Source organism: Ambystoma mexicanum, chromosome 4p (assembly GCF_040938575.1).
Source record: "Ambystoma mexicanum isolate Mex_15411 chromosome 4p, UKY_AmexF1_1, whole genome shotgun sequence".
Classification (NCBI taxonomy): domain Eukaryota; kingdom Metazoa; phylum Chordata; class Amphibia; order Caudata; family Ambystomatidae; genus Ambystoma; species Ambystoma mexicanum.
This window is the reverse complement of record NC_090927.1, coordinates 967,949,056-967,975,527: the sequence shown is the minus strand read 5'-3', so window position 1 is coordinate 967,975,527 and position 26,472 is coordinate 967,949,056. Positions and strand designations below refer to the sequence as shown.

General features: G+C 48.3%; 1 protein-coding gene across 1 annotated transcript in view; it reads right to left on the bottom strand.

The window, feature by feature from the left end:
* The window catches only part of CD164 (CD164 molecule), a 693,925-nt gene that overhangs the window by 479,637 nt on the left and 187,816 nt on the right, over nt 1-26,472 (bottom strand). The window contains exon 3 of the mRNA XM_069606541.1: nt 20,878-20,958. Within this exon, the coding sequence (XP_069462642.1) occupies nt 20,878-20,958 (81 nt within the window). The remainder of the gene's footprint in view (nt 1-20,877; nt 20,959-26,472) is intronic.

Here is a 26,472-nt window from a genome sequence, read left to right as displayed (position 1 = left end):
CGTCGTAGAAGAGGATGCTGCAGGCCTGGACTGTAAACGCAGCCACCACCGTGGAGGAGGGGGGTGGACAAGATGATAGGGCCACTTCTTCCAAAGAATGCAGCCTGTATCGCGCATAAATTTTCTTATTGACAAAAAGTCCAGAGTGTGGCTTTTCCCGATCCTACAGACCTCGGCCAAAACGTCCTTCTGCAAAAACAGGCCAGTAAGCTCCTAAGGAGACAGGGTGAACACCCCCAAAAGCACACCCTCCTGCGGAGCGGGTGCCTCGGGCACTGGAACATCCAATAGGTACATCATGTCCAGTACCCGGTCATGGAAAGCTCTAATAGAGCGGCGCTGGTCTTCGTTGTCCTGATCACCCTGCGCATCATCCGACAGGTCAGAATCCGGCTGAACTGCGTCAGGCACCGCCTTGTCCACGGGGGACAATGGAGGCTAGGGCGGAAGGGTCGGGGAGGCACCGTAGGCAAATGCCGCGCCGGCAGAACCACCAGGGGAGCGGGTGGAGCGGAGGCGGGCATATATCCCTAAAAAGACCCTTGAAATACTCTTATGGGGTCGGTACGCATAAGCGTCTGAAATTTGCCAAAAAAGGCGTCCTCCGGAGACGGTTTTGGAGCTGCCGGAGGAGGCCTCTCATGCAGAGGATAATTCCAGGGACGCAGAGGGGAGGTTTGCTAAACAGGCCCATCCCCCGAAGTGTCCACAAAAATCAAGGGTGCCAAACCCACAGGCAACAAGATATTGTGCGGAAGGGGCATCCGAGCGTTCCAGTCATAAACTGGATGAAACAGATGTGCACAAGGAATCTTATGTTGACCCACAGAACAAACTCCTACAACTACGCCATCAGCCTCAGGTGTTGGGGAAGCGCCCAAAATGGCCGCTGTGGTCGTGGCGGGAACAGCTGCCATTTTGCAGTCACCTGAGGGGAACTGCGGCACGTGTGGAAGTGAGGCAAGGGTCCCCGTCGGTGGATCAGGGGTCTTAATTTTAGCCTTTACACAAGGAACCTCGGCCAAGCCGGTACTATGTGGCCTGGAATGTTTCTACAACATACCACTAGCCTTCACGGGAAGGACCTCAGCACTGCCGGTAAAGGAGGAACTTTCACTCCTTGCCCCCTCAACAGTTCTGGCATCGCCACAAGAGCGGGACCGGTGAGTAACAGCTTTCACCGATAAGGCCTTGTCGCGCCTCTCAGAAAGGTTTGTTTCCTTAGCCTCGGTACGAGGGACCTCAGACCCAGGTCCGGTCACAGCCTTACTAGCGCGGGCCTCGAACATCCGTTCCATAACACCAAGCCCGACCAAGGCCTCGGGGCGCACCCCAGTACTTTTGAGGGAAGCCGATAAAGAGGCCTCAGAGCGAGCTTCGGTACCCCACGACTCAGTAGAACTAGGTCTACAAGCAGCCCCCACAGGAGGGGCCTCCGAGCGTACTCCGGTATCCACAGGCCCCTTACGGAGACCCTCTGAGAAAACGCCAGTACAATTATTAGGCCCAGAAGACACCTCGGGGCAATCCCCGGTGATAGAGCAGTCGACGCTCCTCCCAGCCCAGGAAGAGCCCAGAAAGGTGTCTCCCGGCCAGGGTGCTCTGAAAAGTAAAGAACTTCCCGGGCGTTTCTTCTTTTCGTCGATAAAAGATTGAAAATGCTAAGGAGGATTACGTCGAAACACCTCCTCCCACTGCTCCAATCGACGTTGAAGTGCCCGGACCGAAAGGGAATCGCAATAAAAACAGGAGTCCCAACGGTGGTCCGGACCCAAACACTCTAAACAAAGAAGATGGGGATCCGCCCTCGCGAAGCGTCGATGACACGATGAACAATCTGGAAAGTCTAGTTTGAACGTCAGACTAGTACACGATCGCTAGCGAGAGCCGGAGAGGAGGAAAAAAGGAAGAAAATCTTCCACGGATGCAAGTGCGTCCAGTCCTGAACGAGCGGAGAAAAGGACTGATGGGCGAGGTGCAGGGCGGAGCCGAGATGGGCGTGGCTACGCCGCGTGCCAGGCCCCGCGTAGAAAGAGGGGAAGGACTAAACATTTTTGCAAAATTTTCGATGCTTTTACGAAGTGCTCCGGTCCCGTCCCACAGGACGGAGGAATGTCCCATAAGTATGGAGGAAAGGGGACGGGACGTAGGAGTAAGTGTTTTTCCCATTGCGTAGGGGAGATACGGTGATTCCGCCAGATTGCCTTCATCACGTATCACATGACGGATTCAGAAATCTGGGTATACAAAACAGGGGCGGACCAGTCACGATTTCTCTCCCATAATGTGGACCCTATCACTGACCGATTCACACAGGATGTGAAATATTGGAAGTCACTACCAATAACACTCCTGACGAAATCCACTTTGTTCAAAATGCTGACTACCCAAATACATGTATAATCTCTAAAATGCCCCTATCACTGTTCCTAAGCCAGAATGCATCAGAATAGACTCCACACTCACGGAGTTGCTATTGGGGTTGAATTGGGGGTCAGGGGAACTCCAACATCGAATTTCTCTTGCCAGGTTGCAAAGATCGGTGTGAGCAGACATTGGACTGTCAAATATTCAACACGACTACTGGGCAAGCCAATTGGTAGCGGTTAACGACTGGCTACATGGTGATCTACTACAAATTTTATACGGGGGAAGTGAGACTCCATACTGCCTTGCTTAACACGAAATACCATTAGGATTTGGAAGGAGGTGACCAAAGCTATCGGATGAGGAACCAAACCAAAACAGCCCATCTTGCTTAAAATATTGCTGTTCCGAAATCAATAAAATTGGTGCATTTAAGGTATGGGTCCACCCTAACATCCCAACCTTGAATAATGTGATCACGTAGGGGAATATTTGCTCCTTCACTGAACGCAACACAAATATGGATTACCCGACATAGATCGTTAGCACAATGTCCAAATCATGCACGCCCAATTCAGGGTCCTCCACAGTATTTCCGCCTTGCTCACAACTATAGGCAAATATGCTGCCAGAGCGGATTGCCACAAAGGTCACCACCACTTCATATCAGAGCATAACTTCTTTCACGACCCAGGAGTCATCTAATCTTAAGTCTAAATGGGAAAAAGAGGACTAGGAGGAGGCCCAGAAGTCCCTGTGGGAATTTGCAATTTTATGCAGATTGACTAGTCCAACTTAAAATCCTTCATAAAACATATTATACACGCATTTTGCTTTAGATGCAGACAGGCCACACACCCAGGATGTTGCGACTGCTCTGACCGAAACTTTTTTCATACATTACAGGACTGCCCACAGATCTCTTCTAGGAAAGAGCCCTTGACAGATTGCCAACAGTCATATACGCCTAAAATGCTGCTGCTGGGGATGCGGGGTGATGCCCATTACAATTGATTCGAAAAACTATTCTAATCCACTGCAATTATCCTAATGAAACCTAACTCCCTCGCCTTTGTGCGGCAGCTTCCATTGTGCCCATATTGTGTTATGTACATAGTGTCCCCACTTGTTCCTCCTCCATGCCTGGTCCCCTGTGGCTGGTTACAGCTTCCAGAGACCCACTTGTGCCCCCCACAGGGGGGTGTACCAGCCCACCCCAACCCCTTACTCGCGCAGTTGGTAGGTGTGCCCCCCCCCCCGCACCACCTTGTCTGGTGCTCAATCAGCACCTTCATTGCAAATCAACCCAAAAGAGAGTCTTTCTTCAATAGCGGCTTAAAGTTCAAAGATGGATCAGAGAACAATGCTGATGGTTTCAATGTCTAAGACTTCGACATCGAGTCCTTTGATCGTGAAGATGTAGAAGCCTTTGGCTTTGATGAGCCCCATGCAGTCGACGCGGTCGAAGCCACTCGAGTAGGCATTTCAGAGGTCTTCCGACCTGGGCATTTGGGCACGCGATTCAAAGCCTTCAACTACTCCCTGCCAGCTTTTGAGGGCACGTGGGATCGTTAGGCTTGTTTGGCTCTTTTGAGGGACCAGGAGAGGCTGCCTTCAAAAAGACATCCATCAGGTTAGGACAGAACTCTTCCCAATCTGTTGCTAAGGCAGATTTGTCTGGGATAATACATACCAGTCTCTTGTCAGGCAATGAGTGGGATGACGAAGAACGATGGCATCTTAAAATTTTCTTTGAAAAGACAAAGATGAAGAAGAATGACATGAATTGCTCCTTGACCGCTTACAAAGTTTGGAGTGTTTTTTTAGGCCTATGTGGGGACTTATCCCTTAAACTCCTCTTCGAAGGATTAGAGGAGAGGGATTTTGATACCGCCCTAGGGCAAGTTTAGGTTTCCCCTCTTTCAAGGCCTTGTTAGTCATCGACTGACAGGAGCCACAGTCGTCGGCCTTTTGCTGCTTACCGAGGCACAACATGTGTGGATCTGTGATCGACATCTTCGAGTCACAGTCTGCACACCACTTATCCCCGTTTTCAGAGTAGACATACTAAGAAATAGTAAATGGGCAGTGAAATTCAAAGTAAGAATCGCAGAGGAGAGTCAAATCGTTCTGACACATGCTGTGCATGCGGAAAAACTGAACGGAGGCAACGGGCGCAGTGCATGCTATTTATACCACCACTGACGTCACGTCCAAGCACAGGGATGGATACCATTGAGGGACATCAACTCAATGCTGCACAGCGGCCTCTGCTGTCGAAAAACATTTCCAAAACTTCAAGCAGGAGATCGGTAATATCAAAGATGAGGAACCCATGGGAGGACACAATCCATTAGAACAAGTTAATTACCCTGGTAACGCTCTTTCGACTGATGTTCCTCCCACGTATTCCTCATCTTGCGATATGATATCTTCCAACTCAACTGATTGGGAAATGGTTTTTGACAGAGGGCGTTGTGCATTGATGCAGTCAATGATATGTCCCTAGCGGGCATATATCACATGCAGCATCAGTTGGCTTCTGTTCTGTTTTTATGCATTCCTCATGCAGAATTACCAGCCCAGTGAGTCCTAGACAGAACTAGCGTAAAGTGGAATACCTGCAAATTCTACAGCGGGGTAGGCTGGAACGGGAAATGAGGAATACGTGGGAGGAACATCCAGCCGAATTAACGTTACCAGGAGTAAGTAACTTGTTCTTTGAATGGATTGTGACCTCACATGTATTCCTCATCTTATAATAGACTCCCAAAGCAGGGTGAGGATTTGGAGGAGGGAGTAAGAATTTTCACTTTGAAGATTTGTCATAGATCGAGTATAAGACTGCTTTCCCAACTCCTCCTTCCTGGCTAGAGGATCAATCTAGACAGTAATGCTTTGTGAAAGTATGGATGATAGACCCAAGTGGCTGTCGCACAAATGTCTTATCAGCACCCCTCTTTGAAGAGCGGAAGAGGATGCCATGCCCCTTGGCATTCTGGGGGAATCTTTCCCAGCCACACTGTAGCACTCTGAAATAGCCAGAATTATCCATCTGGACAAAGTTTGCTTTGCAACAGGAAGACAGTTTGTGTTTAGTGTACCCAATGAAAAGCTAGTTGTGTTGATGCATCTTTGTCATCCGAGAAATGTAAAAGCTCAACAAAGCCCTTCTGGGATCAGCCGTACGTAGCCTTTCCTCTTCCTTGTCAGAATGAGGGGGCGGATAGAAAGTTGAAGCACAATTTTCTGGGCTAAATTGAAATCTGACAGTTTTTGGCAAAAGAGATGGTTTAACCCCAAGGACACCTGATCTTTGTAAAACAATGTTAAATAGAGGCCTACTAGATGGGGCCTGCAACTCACTCACCATGCAGGCTGATGTTAACGCAACTAACAGAATGGTTTTCAATGTTAGCAGTCTTAATGAACTAGAGTGGAGTGGCTCAAAGGGAGCACATATCCAGATTAATATCCCAAATTGGGACTTGAAAAGGTGTAGGAGGGAACACATTAGTGAGATCTTTAAGAAATTGTATAATGAATGTGATTTTGAAATATACCTCTTCTGAGGAGCGCTTAAAGGATTGAAAGCGCCGCCAAATATCTTTTAATGGTCCCAATCTGGAGCCCCAGATTAGCCAGATGTAACAAGAAAGACAACACCATAGGTGTGTTGCATTGAAAAGGGTCCACATCCTTTTTCCTACACCAGCTGCAGAATTTGTTCCAACGGCACAGGTATAAGGATTTCGTTGCTGGCCTTCTGGCCGAAAGCAACATCTCCATTACGTCATCCAAGAGGTCCGAATCCTATCTCAAACTATCAGAAACCATGCGTGAAGGTAGAGTGTCTTGACCTCTGGATGGAGAACTCAACCCTCCTCTCTCTCAAGGAGGTCCTCTTTTTGAGAAAGATGCATTGAGTGAAGATGGCCACGTCCAGAAGGGCCCGGGTACCACATCCTCAACCTCCTGATCATGTGATCAATGACGGTGACTGGAGGAAACGCGTACAGGAGTGGAAATTCCCAGTTCACTAGGAGCACGTCTCCGAGAGCTCCTCTTGGGGTAAATTCCCTGGAGCAGAAGAGTTTGCACTTCCAGTTGACACTTGCCACTTGAGGGGTTCCCCAAAGGGTGACGATCTCTTGACAGACTTCCTGAGCTAGTTCCCACTCGTGAGAGACTGTGCTCTGCCTGCTCAAGAGTGTCCACCGATGTGTTCTCCTCTCCGGCTAGGTGAACTGCGGACAGGGAGATTCCTTCTGGAGTTGCCCAGAACCAGAGCCGCATTGCCTCGCTGCACAATGGTAGTGACCCTACACCTCTCTTGCTGATGAATTACATGGCGACTGTGTTGTCTGTCATTATCAGGATATTATTTCCCCATACAGAGGGCATAAAGGCCTTCAGCGCTAGTCTGATCACACTCGGCTACAAAAGGTTGATGTGTAGTTTGGACTCGCGAAACAACCGCTGACAGTCAGATTGTTGGCTTGGGCTCCCCACCCTGTGAGTGAGGCGTCGTATCTATTGTGATCTTCGGGCCATGGTTTCCAAAAAGGTTCTCCCTTCAGAATATTGTCCTTGCAGGCCCACCATAGGAGATGCTGTGCAACCCTGTTTGGAACCTAAAGTAAGTCTGACATCTTTTTTTTTTTTTTTAACTTTTTTTATTGGCATAAAGTTAAGACAGGCATAGAACAGGGTACATCACAGTAATCAGGTAATATCACACCACATCCAGCAACACATAACCGCAGGGTGCTGCCTTATTGGAGAGAACAGTTAGCTTTTGGAGCGGCCCAGCCTGGGCGAAAAGGAACACGAGTCAGTGTCATGGTGTGGCGGGCCGTGTTTGGGGAGGGGAGGCCGTCCACTCCACTTCGTCTCTATTATTCAGGTAGCTAGGGAATTCTGTCCACACATTTTTGGGTCGTGATGTGGGAGGCAAGGACCCAATGTATTCCTCTTCACACATTTGAGTCCAAGTAAGGGCTTTAAGCCACATCGAGAAGGTAGGGGGGCTGTGATGCTTCCAGTTTTGCAATATACACATTTTAGCAACAATGGCACCAACATTCAAAAATGTTGACATTTTCCTTGCGCTCTCCCTCTCCCAGACTCCAAACAATAGTGCAAGTGGGTTCACATCCACCGGGGTCTCTTATTTCGGAGAGCGCCTCCGCCACAGCCACCCAGAAAGCATGGATTGCAGGGCATGTCCAGAACATGTGAATGTGGTCAGCTTCAGGAGATTTACACTTTGGGCATGCACAGGACAGGGCGCCAGCAAATTTCGCCACCCTTGACGGTGTGTAGTAAAGCCTGTTGAGGAATTTAAATTGAATGCAGCGGAATCTGGCGCTTAGAGAGACTGTGCGTGTGTGTGCACACATCTTCCTCCACAGCCCCTCAGGTATTTCTATTGCGAGCTCCCCAGCCCACGCCTCACATGGTTTGAGTGACCCACACACCTTCTTCCCCAGCTGCATTTTATACAGATTGGATAACACCCCCTTGGATCCCGCAGAGTTCGCTATGTACTGGAGTTCGGGTGAATCTGGGGGTTCGTCTGGATACGAGGGCCACATGGCGCGAACTGCAGCTAGGAGCCTATAATACTGAAGCATCTCAAGGAGGGAGTTAGTGTGTTCTGGGCGCCATGTTTGGGGGGTGATAAACTTTCCCTCTGGGAAGAGGTCTGTCAGGCCTCGATAGCCAAGTTGTTCCCAGTATCGTGAGAGGTGCTGGTCATGTGTGGGGGCGAGTCCCGGAAACCGCCACAGGGGAAGCCACTTATAGTACGGGTGCAGCTCCTGCTCGGTATGTAAGATAGCAGTCCAAGCCCTTATCGTGGCAGTCACTGGGTCTGCCTGGGCTTCCGTTTGGAGCCCGCGGTGCAGCAATAGGGTCATTATGTTAGTTCCCTCCCCGGCCATTTTTTCGAGTTTTACATGCGGAGGGGGTTTCTGAAGTGCATACTAATGGGAGGCATGCTGGGCCTGGGCCGCGTACCAGTATAGTTGTAGGTCTGGTGCCGCAAACCCCCCTTTATCATATGGTGCTGTCATGTGTTGCCACTTCATGCGGACCGACCCAGAGTGCCAGAGAAATTGGGCGCACTCCGAATGAAGCTCCTTGAAATATTGCTTTCCGGGACAGATTGGGACATTAGTAAAAACATAAAGGAGCTTGGGGACCACTATCATCTTTATCAAGGATAGTTTGGCTGCCAAGGATAGTGGTAAGTGTCGCCACTTGGCGAACTTGGAAATGATGAGCTGAGCCGCGGCTTCATAATTGTCCTTTAGTAGGGTCTTTTTGGACAGCGACACCTGAACCCCCAGGTACTTGACCCCGTTCGGAGACCAGCGCAGGGGGTAATCACATATTGGTTGTTGTGTTGCTGCAGTGAGGGGAAAGATTTCAGACTTTGAGTAGTTTATCTCAAACCCAGAGAACGTGCCTATTTTGGTGACGTCTCGGATAATCGGGTTCAAGTATGTGGAGGGGTTTCTGATGTAGAGGAGGACGTCATCTGCGTAAAGCGAGATTACTTCCGGAACATCAATTAACCAAATGTCTTTATTGGAGTGACGCCCTCTAACATGGTCTGCCGTGGGCTCGATGGCAAGCGCAAAAAGGAAGGGGGAGAATGGGCAGCCCTGGCGGGTCCCTCGGTGTGGTTTAAAGAGGGGGGGGAAGGAACAGAGTTTACTATGACTCTGGCTACCGGGTCAGTATATAAGAGCTTTATGTAGGAGAGCATGTTTGGACCCACACCATCTTCTGTAGCACCGCCCACAAGTATTGCCATGCAACCATATCAAAGGCCTTTTGGGCATCTATAGTTACAGCCACCGCCTCAGCGCACGGGTCAATCCTGGACATCACGTTAAATAGATGACGGATGTTGAGTGCCGTGGACCTACCAGGGATGAACCCGCTCTGGTCCGGATGAACCATGTGGGTCATGAAAGGGAGAAACCTATTTGCAATTATTTTGGCGAAGACTTTCATGTCAGTATTAATGAGGGATAGTGGTCTATAAGACCCGCACTCTTCCGGGGGTTTTCCCGGTTTGGGGAGGACTGTTATTAAGGCTTCCCGTAAGGAGGGGGGGAGGATGCGTAACCAAAGTGCTTCGGTCCAGATCCCGTGCAGTGCTGGTGCTAAAACAGCCACATGTTCCTGGTAAAACTCAGAGGTGAGTCCGTCCGGGCCAGGAGCCTTGTTTTTGGGGAGGTCCGATATCCCAAAAACCTGGACTATTTCCTCTAGTGTGAACGGGGCTTCAAGACACTCTCTGGTGTCCTGGGAGATAACAGTCATAGGGATGCTTTCCAGGAGGTCATCTAGATCTTGATCTGAGTGTCCGGGCCGGGGGCCATATAGCTCGGCATAAAAGGCAGCAAATATGTCAAGGATGGAGCGGTCAGACCAGTGTTTCAGTCCCTTCTCATCCAAAATACAATCGATCCTGGTCTTGCCGCCTTCCGCTCGCACCAGTCTAGCCAGTGTTCTACCCGGCCTGTCCCCCTCTCCATATCTGCGGGCGGCGACAGGACGGGCGTGGTATTGCACCTCCCTCATAGCATGTGACTCGATCTGTTCTAACTCAGATCTGATCTCTGCTAGTATCTCTGGGGACGGTGTAGCAAGGTATTTCTGCTCGAGGGCCTTGAGCTTAGTTTCCGAAGTGTTTAGGGCTTGCCTAATGGCCTTCAGGATGCCTGGTTCTTTAGAGATGCACATCCCCTGATGTACACCTTGAATGCCTCCCACCTGACCCCCTCCGATGTCTCCGACGTACTGTTATTTTCGAAGAATGTGGTAACGTCTGCTAATATCTCAGCTTTGAATACAATGTACGCCAGGGCGGCAGATTTAAAGCGCCACGCGGGACGTGTTGGACCCACGTTGCCGATCAAGATCTGTAGCAGCACAGGGGAATGGTCAGACAGCGTGCGTACCAGGATCTTAACGTCTGAGACCCTGCCCACTAGCCCTCCAGAAAGCAAGAACAAATCAATTCGTGAGGAACTATCGTGTACAGTGCAATAGAATGTATAGTCCCGCTCGTGAGGGTGGAGGGTCCTCCATATATCATGCAGATTAAGGGCGTCCATATGTGCACGGAGTCGAACTGCAGCTCGAGTCGTGGTTCTGCGAGTGGTTGTTGTTCTATCTAGGGTATTATTAATTATCAGGTTCATGTCACCCGCCCATATGATGGGGATATCTGGGTATCATTAGAATGGAGGCCACATTATCGAAGAACTCGGGGGAATCCGTGTTGGGCGCGTATAAGTTGACCAGTATGCAATCCTCGTGAGCCAAGGTACAGTGTAAAATAACATATCTGCCTTCTGTGTCGATGTGGGACGTGTGGAGTGTGAAGTTTACGGATTTATGGATAAGTGTCAGGACACCCCTAGCTTGAGTGGAATATTGAGTGTAATGCCTATTGAGACCCCAGGTGTGTGCTATATTGGACGATAAATGTTTCAGAGCATGCGTCTCCTGTAGTAGGAGGACCTTAACCCCATGCCTCTGTGCATATGCCGCAGTCTTTCGTGCCTTTGTGAAATTCGTCAGTCCCCGGACATTCCAGGACATCATCCTGACCGCCATGTCACCGGTTTATGGAACATCCCAGGTTAAGCATCTAACATTGATTCTCGTCATGTGTGCCGTACCGGAAAACAGTTGCCACCCTTTGGAACCAGTCTCAACTCCTCTGCCGTTTTGTATATAACCTACCCCAACTTCTGCCACCCCCTCCCTCACCGCCCTGCCCCAACCAGCAGTGTGTGAAAACCCACCCAAACCTTGACCCATTGCGCACCTTCCCCAACTTGGCGGCACAGGGAAACTAGCCCAACCGGGGCCAAAACACAAACCTTTAGACTCAGAAGGAATTGCAGCCGCAGTGGGGGCTGCCGCTGCCGTTCTACCCACTTTTACTAATCAGTTACAATAACATCATATAGGACTGGACTTCAGCTGACAAGCAAACGATTTCAGAGAGACGATACTGGAGCACTTAGATTCCATGGGACTAACCCAGTTGGTATATAGCCGCAAAAGTATATCTTACATCCCCAAGGTCCGTTTTTACACAGTGCTGTACAGTTTTGCGGATCAAGGCTCAGTGTGTGGTGTTACAGATCAATGATCTCCCTGTACGTTCCCCTCAATTACATATGCTCACGCTGCAGTGTTGCAGGGCCATTAAGTGGCCGCCATCTGACAGAGAGGGGGGGGGGGTCAGAGCCCACCAGGGCAGCTCATAGCACCTACACCACCATCCCTAGTATCCACTACGGGATATCACAGGTCTAGATATTAGACATCTTCCATCCGCCCCCCAGGAGGGTCAGCCGGCGGGATCTGCGCCTCAATAAACTTGACGGCCTCATACGGGACAGTGAAAAAGTAGTGTTTGTTGCGGTGGGTGAACTTGAGGCGAGCAGGGAAGAGCATTGCATATTCAATTTTTCGCTCTCTCAGCAGCTTCTTCACTCCATTGAATTGACGCCTTTCCGCCTGGACTGCCACCGAGAAATCCGGAAAGATTCTGATGACCTGTGAGTCTATCCTGAGTTCCCCTTTTTCCCTGGCCAATCGGAGGATATGGTCCCTGTCCTTGTAGCTCAGAAGTTTTGCGATGATTGGTCTAGGGAAATCCCCAGGTTTAGGTCGAGGTGCCAGGGAGCGATGTGCCCTTTCCACAGTAAAAAACGGTGAGAGTGGAGGGTTGTCGAGGAGGTCTCTGAGTAGTTGTTCGACCGCAGTTTTCATGCGGCCCTTCAGCGCAGATTCGGGAACCCCCACAATGCGGACATTGTTCCTCCGGGACCGCGATTCTAGGTCATCACACTTAGCCTTTACCTGCTTCATGTCGCGGACAAGTTGTGAGACCGTGTTTTGTAGGGTGTGGACGTTGTCCTCATTAGCCCCGATCCTCGGCTCAGTCTCGGCAATTCTGGTCCCATGCTGATCGATCTTCACTCTCATTGAGGCAACGTTTGCGTTGATGTCGTCCAGCTTTTCATGAAAGGCAGCAAAGTTCTTAGCCATGGATTCCATCATCGTGGAAAGGTCTGCCTGAGGGGGGTCCTGGGTGCATTCCTCCTCCTCAGGTGGCGGAGAAGACGCTGCATGCTCCGCTCTAGGTGCTAACTTTGCGAATCTGTCCATGGCGCCGGGTTTACCGTTAGGCCTCGGCTTACTGGGCATTGCGGAGGAGGGAAGGAGCACCCGCCTGGGTATGCCCGATGACTACTTTAGGATGGCTCGTCGCTGATGGGACGGAGATTAGACCACAGTTGTAGCGCTTAAGTCGCACGAGAGCAGTAGGCGCCTTATCATGTAGCCAGGGTGTGAGGGCACTAGTGGCGGAGGTTCTGTTGGGGGTGATCCAGGAAGGGCTGGGTAGTCGCCAGTTATGTGGTACCTTCTAGATGTGCCTAGGCGTGTAGATCAAAGGTCCGCCGGAGAAGCAGGCCAGAACATTGTGCAGCGCCGTTTGACTGGGTGGGGGGTCCCAGATCTATTCGCACCCCAGATGCTACATCACATTTTACAGAACCAGATGAGGCGGCAGCAGCCCACGGAGGACACCCCTCAGAGGCATCCAATGGGAGGTAGTGCCAAAGTGTTGACCCCTGGAGGGCTGGGAGGCCTTAGACAGTTCGAGCTGGGGAAGCAGGGCCAACGTCCGTGAGTGCACACCAATATAATGCTGGGGAGTGTTTGGGGCCCCGCCAGTTCAGAGGGAATGAGGCCCAGTCCAGGCTTGTTCACCCACCTTGCAGCTGGACCCCCGCCGCCCTCGTAGTTCTCCACCGAGGCAGGCCCAGCCTCGGGGTCAATGCGGCGCCGGAGCAACGCGGCCCTCCAGGAGTGGCGCCAGCCGGGAGATCCGGGATCGGATGTGGCGGGCGCGGGGGCCGGGCAGCCCAGCCCGCAGCAAGCGGAGGCAATCCGAGCCTCCGGCCCAGCCGCCGTGCAGACGGTATACTGGATGAGGGCCCGCCCAGGCCCCCGCCGTTGGAGGCGTCCCGTCAGGGGGCCGCGGTCCGCCACAACACGGGTCGACGAGTGTCCAGGCGGAGATGGGTCGCCAATGACCAGGAGCCCAATCTGCGGCAGCCGGAGCCGATCAGGTGTCCGGGGCCCGTAACCGCCCCCGGAGCAGCAGCGGGGCGAGAGTCGCACAGCATGCAGGCCCACACGGGGAATCCGCGCCGTCCGGGGACGCCTCGGTGCGGGGAGCCCAGTAGGGCAACGAGGGAGGCGTGTCAGGAGGCCGCAGGTCGCCTCCTCCGGGGCCAGCGAGGAGGGGACGTCGCACCACAGGGCCCGAGGGCCGTAACTCCTTCTCCCAGCACCGTTTCTCGCCCAAATTTCACTCGAGTGCACAGGATGATAGGGGGACTAAAATCGCTGTGGTCCCGTAGTGGAAGTATACGGTATACCGCCGATGTCCAACAGATTGCAGTGGGTAGAGACGGAGCTCATTGGCTAGGCAACCATTTTCTTCAGCTGCTCAACAGCGCCCCAGGTCTGACATCTTCCCTGAGAATTGAAACCACTGCGTCCTAAAGGTCCATTGGAAGGATCTCATTCTCAGGCAAGCCACTGGTACTAGGAACATGCAGGATGCCATGAGGCCGAGCAACATTAAAATGTCAAAGGCCAGAAGATGCTGGGCACTCTGGAGTTTGGTGACCATCTGCATAATGTGTTGATGTTAGGCAGAATCCGGTGCAGTGCCCTTAGGGACCACTACACCTGATTAAGACTAAATGTGGCAATACAAGTTTTACCTTTGGTACAAGCCTGTACTACTAAGTTATAGTGGTAGCAGTAGCAGAGCAGCCAGGCTTAGCTCAAGAGAATGAGCAGTAGCAGAGATTACACAAAGGGACAACAATTACTTTGACTCAAGCAAACACTGACTCAAGGTTTCAGGTAAAAAATATAAGTACATTTATTTTTAAACCATCAGTTATAAACACAACACCTCTATTAAACTTTAAACAAAACCACACTTTAAATATACGACAACTAACCAATTCGCTTTGTACAGTAAGCCTCAAGGTAAGTACCCTGTGTTTGAATGAACTGGTGTTATGAACAAAACACGATACCGCGGATACGGTTGCGATCACTTTGACAGTTCGGTCTACTAAATAAACGCGCATCCGTGACATGAAATGCTACCGGGGCAAAAACACACTTAGCACCTGAGATACCCAGAGGGAGTTGGAGGCAAAAATCACAGGCTATATTTAGGTTAGGCAGACAGTATCGAGAAACGCTCAGAAACGGGAGTTCAAAAGTCAAAGGGTCGGAGCCAGGTTTAGGTGACACCGGAGGCCTGTGCCAAAGATCACACCGTTAGACAGTTCACGATTTCGTGTAGCCAAAAAGTACTTGAATATTGTCAATGTTCGGAAGCAAAAGTTATAAGAAGGAGGGAAGAGAAGGACCAAATTTCAGGATGAAGAAAAGGGATTCACGCAGTTTCCTCAAGTCGAACACAGTACCTTATTTCCACGATGCAGCTGGTGCCCTGGCAGTTGTTCCTGTTGGTTTCCCGCAGACCCACGATTCCTGGAGCTTCGTTGTGAAGGAGGACGTCTGAAGGGGGTCTGCACCACACAGGGATGAAGCCAACAGCAGCGACAACGCAAAGGTGTGCTCCTTAAAAACAGGAGAGGCTCAGCATGTGGCTATCCGGACCACTACAGCAGTGTGCAGCGATTTCGACCACGGCGGAGATCTCTGGCTGAAGATGAGCTGGTTATCCCCACCAGGCTCAAGGGAAGAAGACTTCGGACTGGATCTTCTCTTAGCCGTCGAAGGGTAGATGGCTCAGGACTGCAGCAGGGCTTCACCGGTACGGGGTAGTTGCAGCAGCCGTCGTTCTCTCCACTTCTCTTCGGTTCGGTTCGGTTCCATGTAGTTCCAGAGGCGACTGACTTCTAGCCCAAGAGACCTGCCTTTTATGCGCAAAACCCCCATTCACACAGCCTGGCTGTCAATCACGCAGCAGGGGTGTTGTCCAGTCAGGACAACCACCTCAGCCAATCATGGCAAAGTGACTTTGGGTTTCCTAGGATACCCTGTGCAGGGGGCAACTACATCCCTTCCCTACATTCAGTCTACCTAGGCACCCAGGCGCCAATAGGAGGGCTTCTCTGCAGAAGCCCGCCAAAAGACGGTGAACAAAGAAGGCGAACCTAGTTTGCCGCGCAAAGCAAAATACAAGAAGGACTTTAACAAAAAGAAATGGCGAATAAACCCAACCGGAGCCAAAAGAAAGACGATTTGGTCAAGCGGGTTTATGTTCGAGGCTAATATAATAGCCAAGAAAGAGTACCACGTTTATCTAATATAATCACGGTAGAAAAGTTAGGGTAGACACCACTGCCACCAGCCAAGTCTAAATGTTAAAAGAGCAAAACAATGCTCAGGGAGGTACAGACAGAAAAGGGGTACAGATTAGCCCTTTCCAGTACTCCATGTAAGATGGGGTGTACTGGGTCTGTGGTAAAAATGACTATGTAAAATAAATGGCAACTTTATCTTTCTCTGGGGAACAGTAGTCAGCCCCAGCAAAATGGAGTCAGAGGGAAGTCTAAAAGACAACCCTGGGTTACTACACTAAAGGTGGTGGGTCACCCATACAAGAACAGGGGCACTTGAGTGGTGTGCTCCAGTGCCCAAGATCACACAATGAGTAACAACACACATAGGCCAAAACACATGTAAGAGTGGAAAAAGGATGTACACTCTTACCAGGTGGAAAAATAAACTCCAGAAATCAAGCAAAGCTGCTGGGGGACTCACTAGGTGAGTGAAATTAGCCCTAGAAGGAGAATTCTCCCTAACAGTTGAGCCCTCACCTCGGGTGGCAAGGCTTTTCCCAAGTATGTATCCAGGACTGCTCTTATGAATTGGAGTGTTTATGATGGTATCATGTGGGACTTCTTGTAATTGAGGAAGAAGCCCAGTCTTTGGAGAGAGTGGCAGGTTATGCCGAGAAGTTCCAGGGCCTGCTCGGGAGACTGAGCCCTGGTCAGCCAATTGTCCAGCGAGGGGTAGATGTGAATCCCCCCTCTCCCAAGACTCACTGCCACCACAGCCATCAACTTGGTGAACACCCTCAGGGCGGAGGCCAGCCCAAACGGCTGAACTGCAAACCTCAGGTACTCTGTGCTTGTGATTAATCGGCACATTAAAGTAAGCATCCTAAAGGTCCAAGGACACCATGCAATCCTGAAACTGGAGGGCTGAAGGATCTGAGAAAGTGTGACCATTTTGAGCTTTTCCTTCTTGAGGAACTTGTTCAAGCATCTCAAGTACAAAATGGGTATCAATCCTCCGTCCTTCTTGGGATTAGGAAATAGGGAGTGTACCACCGTTTGTTCCTCTCCGCCACAGGTACTGGTTTCTTTAGCACCTTTCTCTATCAGGCTCACAATTTCCTGCACAAGGTACAGATCTGGAACCTATTATGAGTGGCTCTCCTGTGGATGTCCGCAAGGCCGTTTTTCAGAAAGGGAAGGCAGTAACCCTGGGCTACTGTTTCTAATGCCAAGGCATCTGAAGTAATGCCTCGCCATGCTTTCAGATGCAGTGCAAGTCTGCATCCCACTGGTATCTTGTGGGTTAAGGCCTCAAAGAGGTTTTGAGGCAGCATAAGCAGCGGCTGATGGTAAGGTAGCTGTTGCTTGGGTGGATTTTGCACCTCTCCCTCGTCCACCACGAGGGAATCTTCTCGGACCCCTTTAACCAGCCAGTCCTCTTGTTCTTCCAACTGAGTAGAAGCAAAAGGGCTTACCCCTCCAAGATGATCCACTGGGGTGGGAGGATTGTGGCTATCTGATGGCGGCTCCAAGGGACTTGTCCGCTGCCTTTAAGGTCTGTAGCTTCTCCAGGCTTTCGTTGGCCTTGCTTCCAAAAAGCTGGGTGCCGTCAAAGGGCATTTTGAGGAGCCTGGACTGCATGTCCGGTGCAAAACCTGACTTTCTCAACCACATAAATCTGTGTATTACCTTGCTTGCCGCCATGGCTCTGATGACACCATCAGCTGAGTCCAATCCTGATTACAGAGACTCACACATAGCCTCCTTGCCGTCTCTTACAAAACTCAGGAAGTCGTCTCTCTTCCCCTTCCGGAATATGGTCAGCTGCCATAGCTACACAGTCCATAGGGTGAATGTAAAATTTGCTAAAGCACAAGTGGAATTTGCATGCTCCCAGCAGACAAAAAAACCTTTCTTGCCCAAGCGTCGAAACGCTTATCCCGATCTGGTGGGATGGTAGGGTATGCAGTCAGTTCCAAGGTTGACATCGCTGGCTGAACTAGGTTTTTTGAGGGGTTTTGACAGGTAGCTAGGGTTGCTACTAGATGGCCTATGATTTTTGGTGAGGTTTTTGTTCACTGTAGGGTTTGACTAAAAGCAAGTATGGGATCCTTTTATGGACTTTTATCCGGAATGTCCGTTAAATCGTCTTGCTGAAACGGTGGAGCAGGTCTGCCCCATCCCATAAAGTCAATAACTCTAGTCATCAGATGCCTATAAAAGAGGCATCAGCAAGATCTGCCTGATCCAGCTTGCCAAATTCCATCTCAGGTGAAGTATCAACCCCACTAGCTGATTGCACATTCATATAAATCCTTTAGCCTGGATTCTTCTGAAACAAGGCTTTCTGGATGTTAGGGGTGCTTAACTCCAATCCAAATAGCGGAGCATCTTGACCTGAAGGTTTGTAATAATCATAAATTGAGGATAAAGACAAAGAAATCTTCAAACCACTACCAAATAAGATTCATTTCCTTAGGTTTGGAAGTTAAAAGGCATTGTTGGCTTCAACAAAGGAGTCAATGATCTCGACACCAATGGTGTCGACTATTTTGATGTCAATGGCATTGACAGTATCGACATTAAAGTCTTTGACAACTTTTCCGTCAATCTTATCTTGGACTGAGCCTTCGAAGGACTCGACACTCGACAGTCTTTAATGATATCTGGTCGTGTTGAGATCTCGAGGGGTCCCCAGCTTACATCCTGGGCTCGAGGGCACGCGGGATGTAGCCTTACGCCTTTCCTTATCTGCCTTAGTTGGCTATACAGGAGCATGGCTTTTTACCTTCTTCGTGGGGGTCAGAGCCCCTCTCTAAGATTTTCAGCATTTTCTGCCTAAAATTCTCGCACTCTGCTGAAGTGGACGATTTAGTTGGACATGTCCTACTTCTCTCCGGGGAGGAATCCGATGAACTCGAAGTGGGTGATTTATAATGCCTTTTCTTCGACTTCCTCGAAGATAAGGAATGATGGGACCCGCGCTACTGGAGCGCGGGCGTTTTTTTTTTTTTTTTTTAACCTTTTCCTTCAAGGAGAATCACCTCTCGACACTTCGTATGATCATTTCTTTGATGGAGTCATCAAAGGGGATTTAGTAGGGTGCCTACGAACTGCTAGTTTCCATTTACGCTCGTTGAACCTTAGCAGTCATCATCATCTGAGAGGATTAACAGTCCGCTGTTCTATGTTCGACGCCAAGGCACCACACCACATACACACCCGATGGGGGTCCATGAGGGACATATTGGCGCTACAGTTGAAGCACTTTTTGAACTCCGTCTTTGGGGTTGAAGGTGCTGAAGACGGGACCATTGTACTTACTCACAGAAAGAACCTAAGCGCATCGTAATTCATCGAAGCGTTCGCTATCGTGGAAAAATGAAACTCAAGCCAACGGGTGCTGCACACGCTATATATACCGACAAGGACGTCGACTCGGGGAAAGAAGCCCTCGAGGGACATTCAGTTGACAGCAGAAATCTGAAACAGCTGAAGCTGGAAGATATATCATAAGATGAGGAATACGTGGGAGGACACAATCCATTTCAAAAGGTGGTTTCATAACAGGGTAGGAGGAAAGAGAACCACAAGTGTAGTAAAAGAGTTTGTAGTGGGGCTGTGAAGCTGTTTTTTTTCCAAGTAACGTTAGTCTTCATGGGGGAATCCTGCAAGATTTAATTGGAAAACCTACTGAAAGGTTGCAATATATGCTTGGAAAAAAAATGTGTCACACAAACCAAGTGAAAACGGTACTAGGGGAGAGTCAAGGGGGATTTAGACAAGGAGGCCCTAAAAAGGAGAAGGTGGGCAGAAGGAGAGTTCCACTGGGGAAAGGGAAGGCTTACATGGTCGAGCGTTTTCCATTCCCGCAGTAATCCGAAAACAATGCATTACCACTGGAAGTATTACCAGTAATGGGCACACGGGAATATAAAGCAGTAAGGGAATGGCCTTGGGAATTTCCCCAGAAAGATTACCTGTGAAATTAAGAGGGAAAGGCCACGGCTTGTGGTTAGTTAGTAGGCAAGGGGAAGGACAGTGGCCACATTGCCTGGTTAGTTAACTGGCAACGGGTAAGGGACATCAATTTTAAAAATTGGGGCAACATAGGCAGTGGGCCCTGGAGAAGAAATAGCATTGCAAAATCTTTGAAATTCAGTGAAAAAAAATGTATCGCAACAAAACCCATGAAATTCGGCGGGTGTGGGAAATGACTAAAATCTTAACTCCCCTCAGTCCGTGTGAGATGATCAATAATGACATTGTGGGCTGGCATCAGCGGGGACACTGGCTCTCAGAGTTAAGATGGTAGCCACATCCCACGCCTGCAGAATTTTGTGGGGTTTGATTCTTAAAGAAGGTTGAAGACGTTTTGATGGCGATTTTACTAAAGTTAACAGGAGTACATTTGTTTGTTGGAAAGTTGAAAATGAGCCCAAATAAGGAAGGAACCTTGCAAAACATGGTGAGTAAACGGCCATGCGTGAACGTCAAGTCTATACTTCTCCGAAATTAACATGAAATGGTCTCACAAGATTGGTGTACAGCTGCGGACACTAACTGAAGTCCCTATGAATAGTGTAGCCTGATCAGGTGCAGCAAGTTATTAGTGCCAAAAAACGATTGCAGCATTCTAGGTATTCACAAAGCTCATCCAACGCATTGCGTTTTGGATCCCATGCCTGCATTGCCAACACAATTTTCTTCTGTGAACAAGCCCTATTTAGTGCGGTTGCAAGGTATAACTAAAAGTGAGGCGTATGCTGCACTCCTCATGCATGTGCACCCGATTCTTTTGATCACACTCGGGCATTTAGCATCCTGGTCATATACAAATGTTGCATTCTCTGCATATGCAGGTACATGTCGCCTTACTCTGGGCAAATACAAACGATCAGTGGGAAGCACAACAGAAAGGAAACCGAAATTAAGCACTGTATTTTTGCATGAATACAACAAAAACGCCTGCAGCACTATTTTGGACACTTCTGAACCAAAACTTAAGAGAAGATGCATTGCTATTCACGTATGGCCATTAACAAAACCCTTTTTGATGGCAATTATTTCGATAACACACTACAAAACTGTTGTACTTTACCATCGGAAATCAAAGACTTACCAAGTGGGCATGCCTGCCAAGAACAGTTCTGACTGGTGACATTAAGGCAAGCTTCACAGGAAAGCAGGTCTCCACAGCCAGCTGTAACCACAAAATATGGCTCAATTAAAACCGATCACACTGAACTATAAACGCAGAACAAAAATAACTTCATACAATATTCGCACATGCACGATTTACAAAACAGCGATTAACTGTGGTTCGTTGGGAAATCATTTATGCGTTGACTTGTGAAAACAGTATTCATAGTTTACATTCAAAGAGAAAAGTAAGGTATTTTCTTTAAGTAAACGGTATCAACACATCCCAATACCTTCTGGAAATGTCCAACAATGATTTTGTTTCCCCTAAGAGGCAGTCGCGGACGTATACCTGGTTCTCCACTTGGTTTCAGCCTCTATCCTATTTTATGGAGCGCTTTAACAATTGAAGCTCTGACAGCGCAAATCATACCAGTCCGCAGCTGGTGATGCATCCTCGCACAGCATAACGAAACAAGATTGATCTCGTCAGATGCAAGGCATATCTAGACTTTGGCTCCGTTCCTAGAGAAAGCAACTGCAGTCTGTACTTCAAGACCACCTTTTTTCATTCCTCGGGGTACCAAAGTATTGGCACCTGCACCCACAGTTTGCCTCAAAAATAACTTTACCTGTTCCATTGCTTTTTAAAAATTATAAACGTGAATTATACAATGTACCATCATACAGCACAAGTGGCGAAAACAAATGATTGCAGAACCATGAAGATATAAACGGGGGAAAAAACATCCACTGAACAGTTCAGTGATAGGATCCATTGTCCAAAACCATAAACACAAAAACTATTAAGATGTTGAACATATTCATTCAGTAACAGCAAACTTGCTTTCAACCATGGCCCTGACATTTTATCAACTCAGCTTTGCTCTGGAAAACCATAACATTTTTTACCTCTGGTTTCCTCATACAGAGATCAATGTCCAATGCCCACCATCCCCTTGGTACACTTCCGTATCCTCTGGTGAGCAGGAATATCCCAAGATTAATTACCTTAAAGTGGTACTAGGTACATGTCCTTGTTCCAATCAGGGCCCTCAAAGAAAACCGTCACATATGAGGCACATTTCTGGTAAAAGCCTCTTCGAAAGAAAATTCCTCTCTGCCACACACAGCTGTGATGTTGGAGTCACCCCATTGTCAAGGGTCTGCATCTAGACTTCCCCAAGCCAGCACAATAGCTTCTAGTTGAAAAGACGAGAAGGTCAACCCTTTTTAGCTTGGGCACTTAGGTGTCGCTTTGACACCTACAAGCCTAAACCATTGCATTGGAGTACAGATAGGAGGAAATGAGGAGGGACAGGGTGTATGGTTATGTGCCCACCCAATGCCTTCCCATGGCCATGCTAATAATCCCTGTGGCAATTCCCACCGATTCCTGCCTCTGCCCGCCGAAAACACCTCCTCAAGGGAACTCTTCGAGCTTGCTTTAACCTAGCCTTATCATCAGACTTTGCATTCAAGGTGCCCGCCAGTGTTTGTTAAAGCTGTCTTCTGAGGGTTAATGACTTAATTGGAGTTGCAAAGATGCTACTGGTGTAATAAGAAAATGTCTTATGAGGCCTGCCTTCAGTCACTCGATTTATAAACACGCTGCATATCCTTCACTAAAGTCCCGTTTAAAACAAGCATTGGCAAAGCCAACATTTTTGGCTTGTGCACCTGCTATCAACAATGGGAAGTTAATACCACTACAGCGGTGCCTGGGGCAAGTGCCTTTCCAATGACTCAGGACTGGATGGTTGGAGGGAGAGGGGGAAATCCGTTGCCCAAAAGGCTGTAATGTGGTTAGTTTCACGTTGATCGTTACATACAAATGAATAGACACAAAAAGGAGATTTGAATCCTCAACTGTATGCACTCAGCACATAACCGAACGTGGCGCAGAACTCATGTAACATGGACAAAAGGTTTCAAACAATATAAACGTGAAACTGCATATGAAAAACCAAGCACCTTAGCAAGCAAATTAACAAAAATGTGTGAAACGCTATAGCAAGCAAACGGAATCAATTAACCACATTTTCAAACGAGTTTAATTTGTTTCGGTTTCCAACGGAAGTGTTTGCTTCTAATGAGAAGTGTTCCCATGAAAGCAACACAAGACACACTTTTATTAATGATGGTTCTAAAGCACAGCCTTTAGTAAAAAATAAACTACTTCATCTAACCACATGTACTTTTGTACAGCTTGAAGAGACCGTATTTCTCAACTTCTTCAGTTACCCAAGTCACGAGTTCAACATAAGTGCTTGCACATGCCGTTCGAAAAAGCAGGGGTAAAAAGTTCAAGTTGCAGGATACTGCTTTGCCATAATGAGACATGTTAAAAAAAAATGTTTTAAAAAAAGGCTTGCGGGGGTGGGGGGTGACCTGGATCGCCATCGATGAGGCTGCTCCACTAATGGCCTCTGCCGTGAAGCACGCATTGCGATGCAAATACTACAGTTCAGGCGTTCATATCTTCCATGAAAATGTACACATATGGTCTGGTTCACATCTGACGGAAAGCTAAATCCTTAATGCTCCGAATTTTGCACTATTGAGGTGATTTTTCCGAGCACCCCACTCATGCGGCTTCCAAGATGGCTGGCGGCCATCTTACTCTAGAGAGGACAGGACGCCGCGACCCACAGCCCAGCTGACCCACACTGAGAAAGCCTGAGGAGCTTGAGAACCGTAGGGGCTGCTGACTTGAATCAGCATTCTACGCTTCATTCCAGTGGTCACCCGTTAGCTATGAGGTGCTCATGCCCCGCCTGACCCAGGCCTCCAGATAAGGATGGTACTAGGCCTTTTTACACATGAAAATCTTGCAAATACGACAGCTTTATTATTTTCCTGGGTACATTTACACACAGGTTTGGAGCAGAGGGCAGTGCAAAGGTCAGGTTACTTGATAGAAACAAGCAGGCTTCTTTTGATTTTTATCTACATGGATGTAATTGCAAGTCACCTCTGAAACAGAGTGCGTTTCTCTGAAGCCTTTCAAAAAAAGAAACTGCACACTGTGATAAAAGGAAGGGTTTCTTTCCATTCAGCTTTAGAAGCACTGTGCATAATTTCCTAGAATTTTTGGAGTGCATAATTCGATGGAAAACTAAGTTGCAATTGAGAATTCATATTTTTGGAACAAATTATGCTTTTTTTCCCAGTGAAAGCAAACCTTTTTTTACACAATTGTATTTTTCAGAGTTCCGGTGCTATGTGCAGAATCATGCGGAGGCAGATCATTTTTACACTGGTCATTTTTGTTTTTTTTATTACGAGTATATAATCACCGAAGTGATTTTTACAAGAGGATGAAGAAGAACTTCAATTTACAATTTCTAAAAAGTCTTTACAGAATGTAAGGAGAAATCCAAAGTCAAGAGAAGCTGTAGCTAAGGGAAGCATGAGCAAATTCAAAGACACACCCAGCCCTCCTGGTGAGTGGTCCATCCAACGCCCAACCCCGCATTTCACCCCTTGTGCTTGAGTGGGTCCGCTCTACCCAGACTGCAAATCTGTGTGTGTGAAAAGATTTGATCCAAGATTTTGGTGGCTGCTATTGTCCAAGAGGGTCTCAACCCTCCTATTAGGCGATCCCACCAGAGTGCTTCGTCGACCAAGTAAGCTTGCTTTAAATGATGAAGCAGGTACGGCGATCTATATTTGTCTGTTCCTGGACACAATAGAAGAAGATGCCGTAATGTTTTGATTTGTTGGGTGTCGTTACAAAAGCGGCAGATATTGGTTGAAGAGAGGCCCCTAATGTGCAGGATTCCGTTCGTAGGGAGCAAATTCAGCCTAGCACGGAGTAGAGTATACCGGGTTTTTCTGCTTGGATGTTTTATCAGAAATGGTTGGATTGTATTTAGTTTTCTGCATGTTGGAGGTAGGATGCTAGTCAGCTTGTACTCAGAGGCTTTGTCCAGTGTGTTTATCCAATCCATTTCTTCCATGCAGGTTTTGGTTTTTGTTGGATTACCCAAAAGTTCTTCCATAGAGCTGCCGCAGATTTCAAGCTGTGCTGTACACGTTGCCTCCCATTTGGACAGAAGTGTGCTTGTACCTAAATTCATCTCTGTCTGCACCAGCGAAAAAATTGTCGGGGAAGAAGGGTCTTTGATCTTCCTGTATAACATAACAGAAGCACTAGTTACTATTGACTCCAGAGATGAAAGACAGTTCACGTCTTATCAGGGCTAACGGAGTGGAAGGCGGTAAATTCAACACAGAACGGCAGAAAAGGCTCTCCAGTCTGGACCACAGTAAGATAGGTAAAGATGGCATGGCATCCGCTCCATAGGTAATCGTTGGGATAACTTTACCCCGATAGAATTGGAGTAGGGGCATCAATGAAAAGCGCCCATATTTTTTGTCCAGTATTTTCTCTTGTGAGACAAGGGTTTTCATTTTTTCCAAGAGGTGGTGTTGCATCGCTAAGTCTTTAGCTGTCGAGTCAATGAGAACCCCCAGATATTTGAATATTGCTACTTGTTCAATTTTGTTTCCCGCCAAGAACCATGAATTGATCTTCTTCCTCTTTTTTTTTTTCAAACACCATGATCTTTGTTTTTTGTTTGTTCACTTCTAGGTCATTGGCAGCTGTGTATGTGGTCAGTGCAGTAAGCTGGCGTTGTAGGCCAATTGGGGTCTGGTCGAGTTGGATAAGGTCGTCCGCGTGGAGAGTCTTGGGATCTTCTCCTTGCCCAATTGTGGGGAGAATGCTCGTGTAGTGGTTGATGTTTCTTTGTAGTCCCCAAAGTATGAGAGAAAGAGGGCCGGAGCTAGAGGGCAACCTTGTTTGACCCCTCTGCTAGTTGTTATAGCTGATGAAAGCAGACCACTAGTATTCAATCGCACCTGCACCGTTGTAGCAGCGTGTAGAGCTTTGATGGGATTCAAGATCTCCTGTGGACAATCCCAGTTGTTGAGTTTTTCCCAAATTTTCCTTCGATTGACTAAGTCAAAGGCCTGGGTGAGGTCTATGAAGGCCAGGTACAAGTTCCGATTTGATTCTCAGGCTTTTGCTTTGAATATGCTGAGAATAAAGATGTTAATGCTGGTTCCTACTCCTTTTTTGAACCCGGATTGAAGGGGGTCATTACAGGGTGCGCTTTTCGCCCAATGATTGAAGTGGTCCAACAAAAGGGATCCATAGACCTTCCCTATGACATCAAGGAGAGCCACTGGACGAAAGTTCCTAGGATCATCCTTCCTACCTTTTTTAAAATATGGGGATGATGACCGCTGAGGTCCATGAAGGCGGAATTGTACTCAAGATCGTGCATTTTTGGAAGATCATACTCAATAAGTTTGTCCAATCTTCTTGCGCAGATTTCAGGTTTTTATTGGATAGGCCATCGGGCCCCGGAGCCCTCGATTTCTTTAACTTAGAAATTTTACCCAGGATTTCCGTCTTATCAGAAAGGTCGACCCAAGGTTCTGTTGTCAGCGATGGTAAAGGCACATTGCAAGAGTCAGATCATCTGAACAATGTCGAGTAAAACCCAATCCATGTTGCTTCCGAGATGCTGTTTAACAACATTGAGTCTGCTTCTTTGGCCCGTGG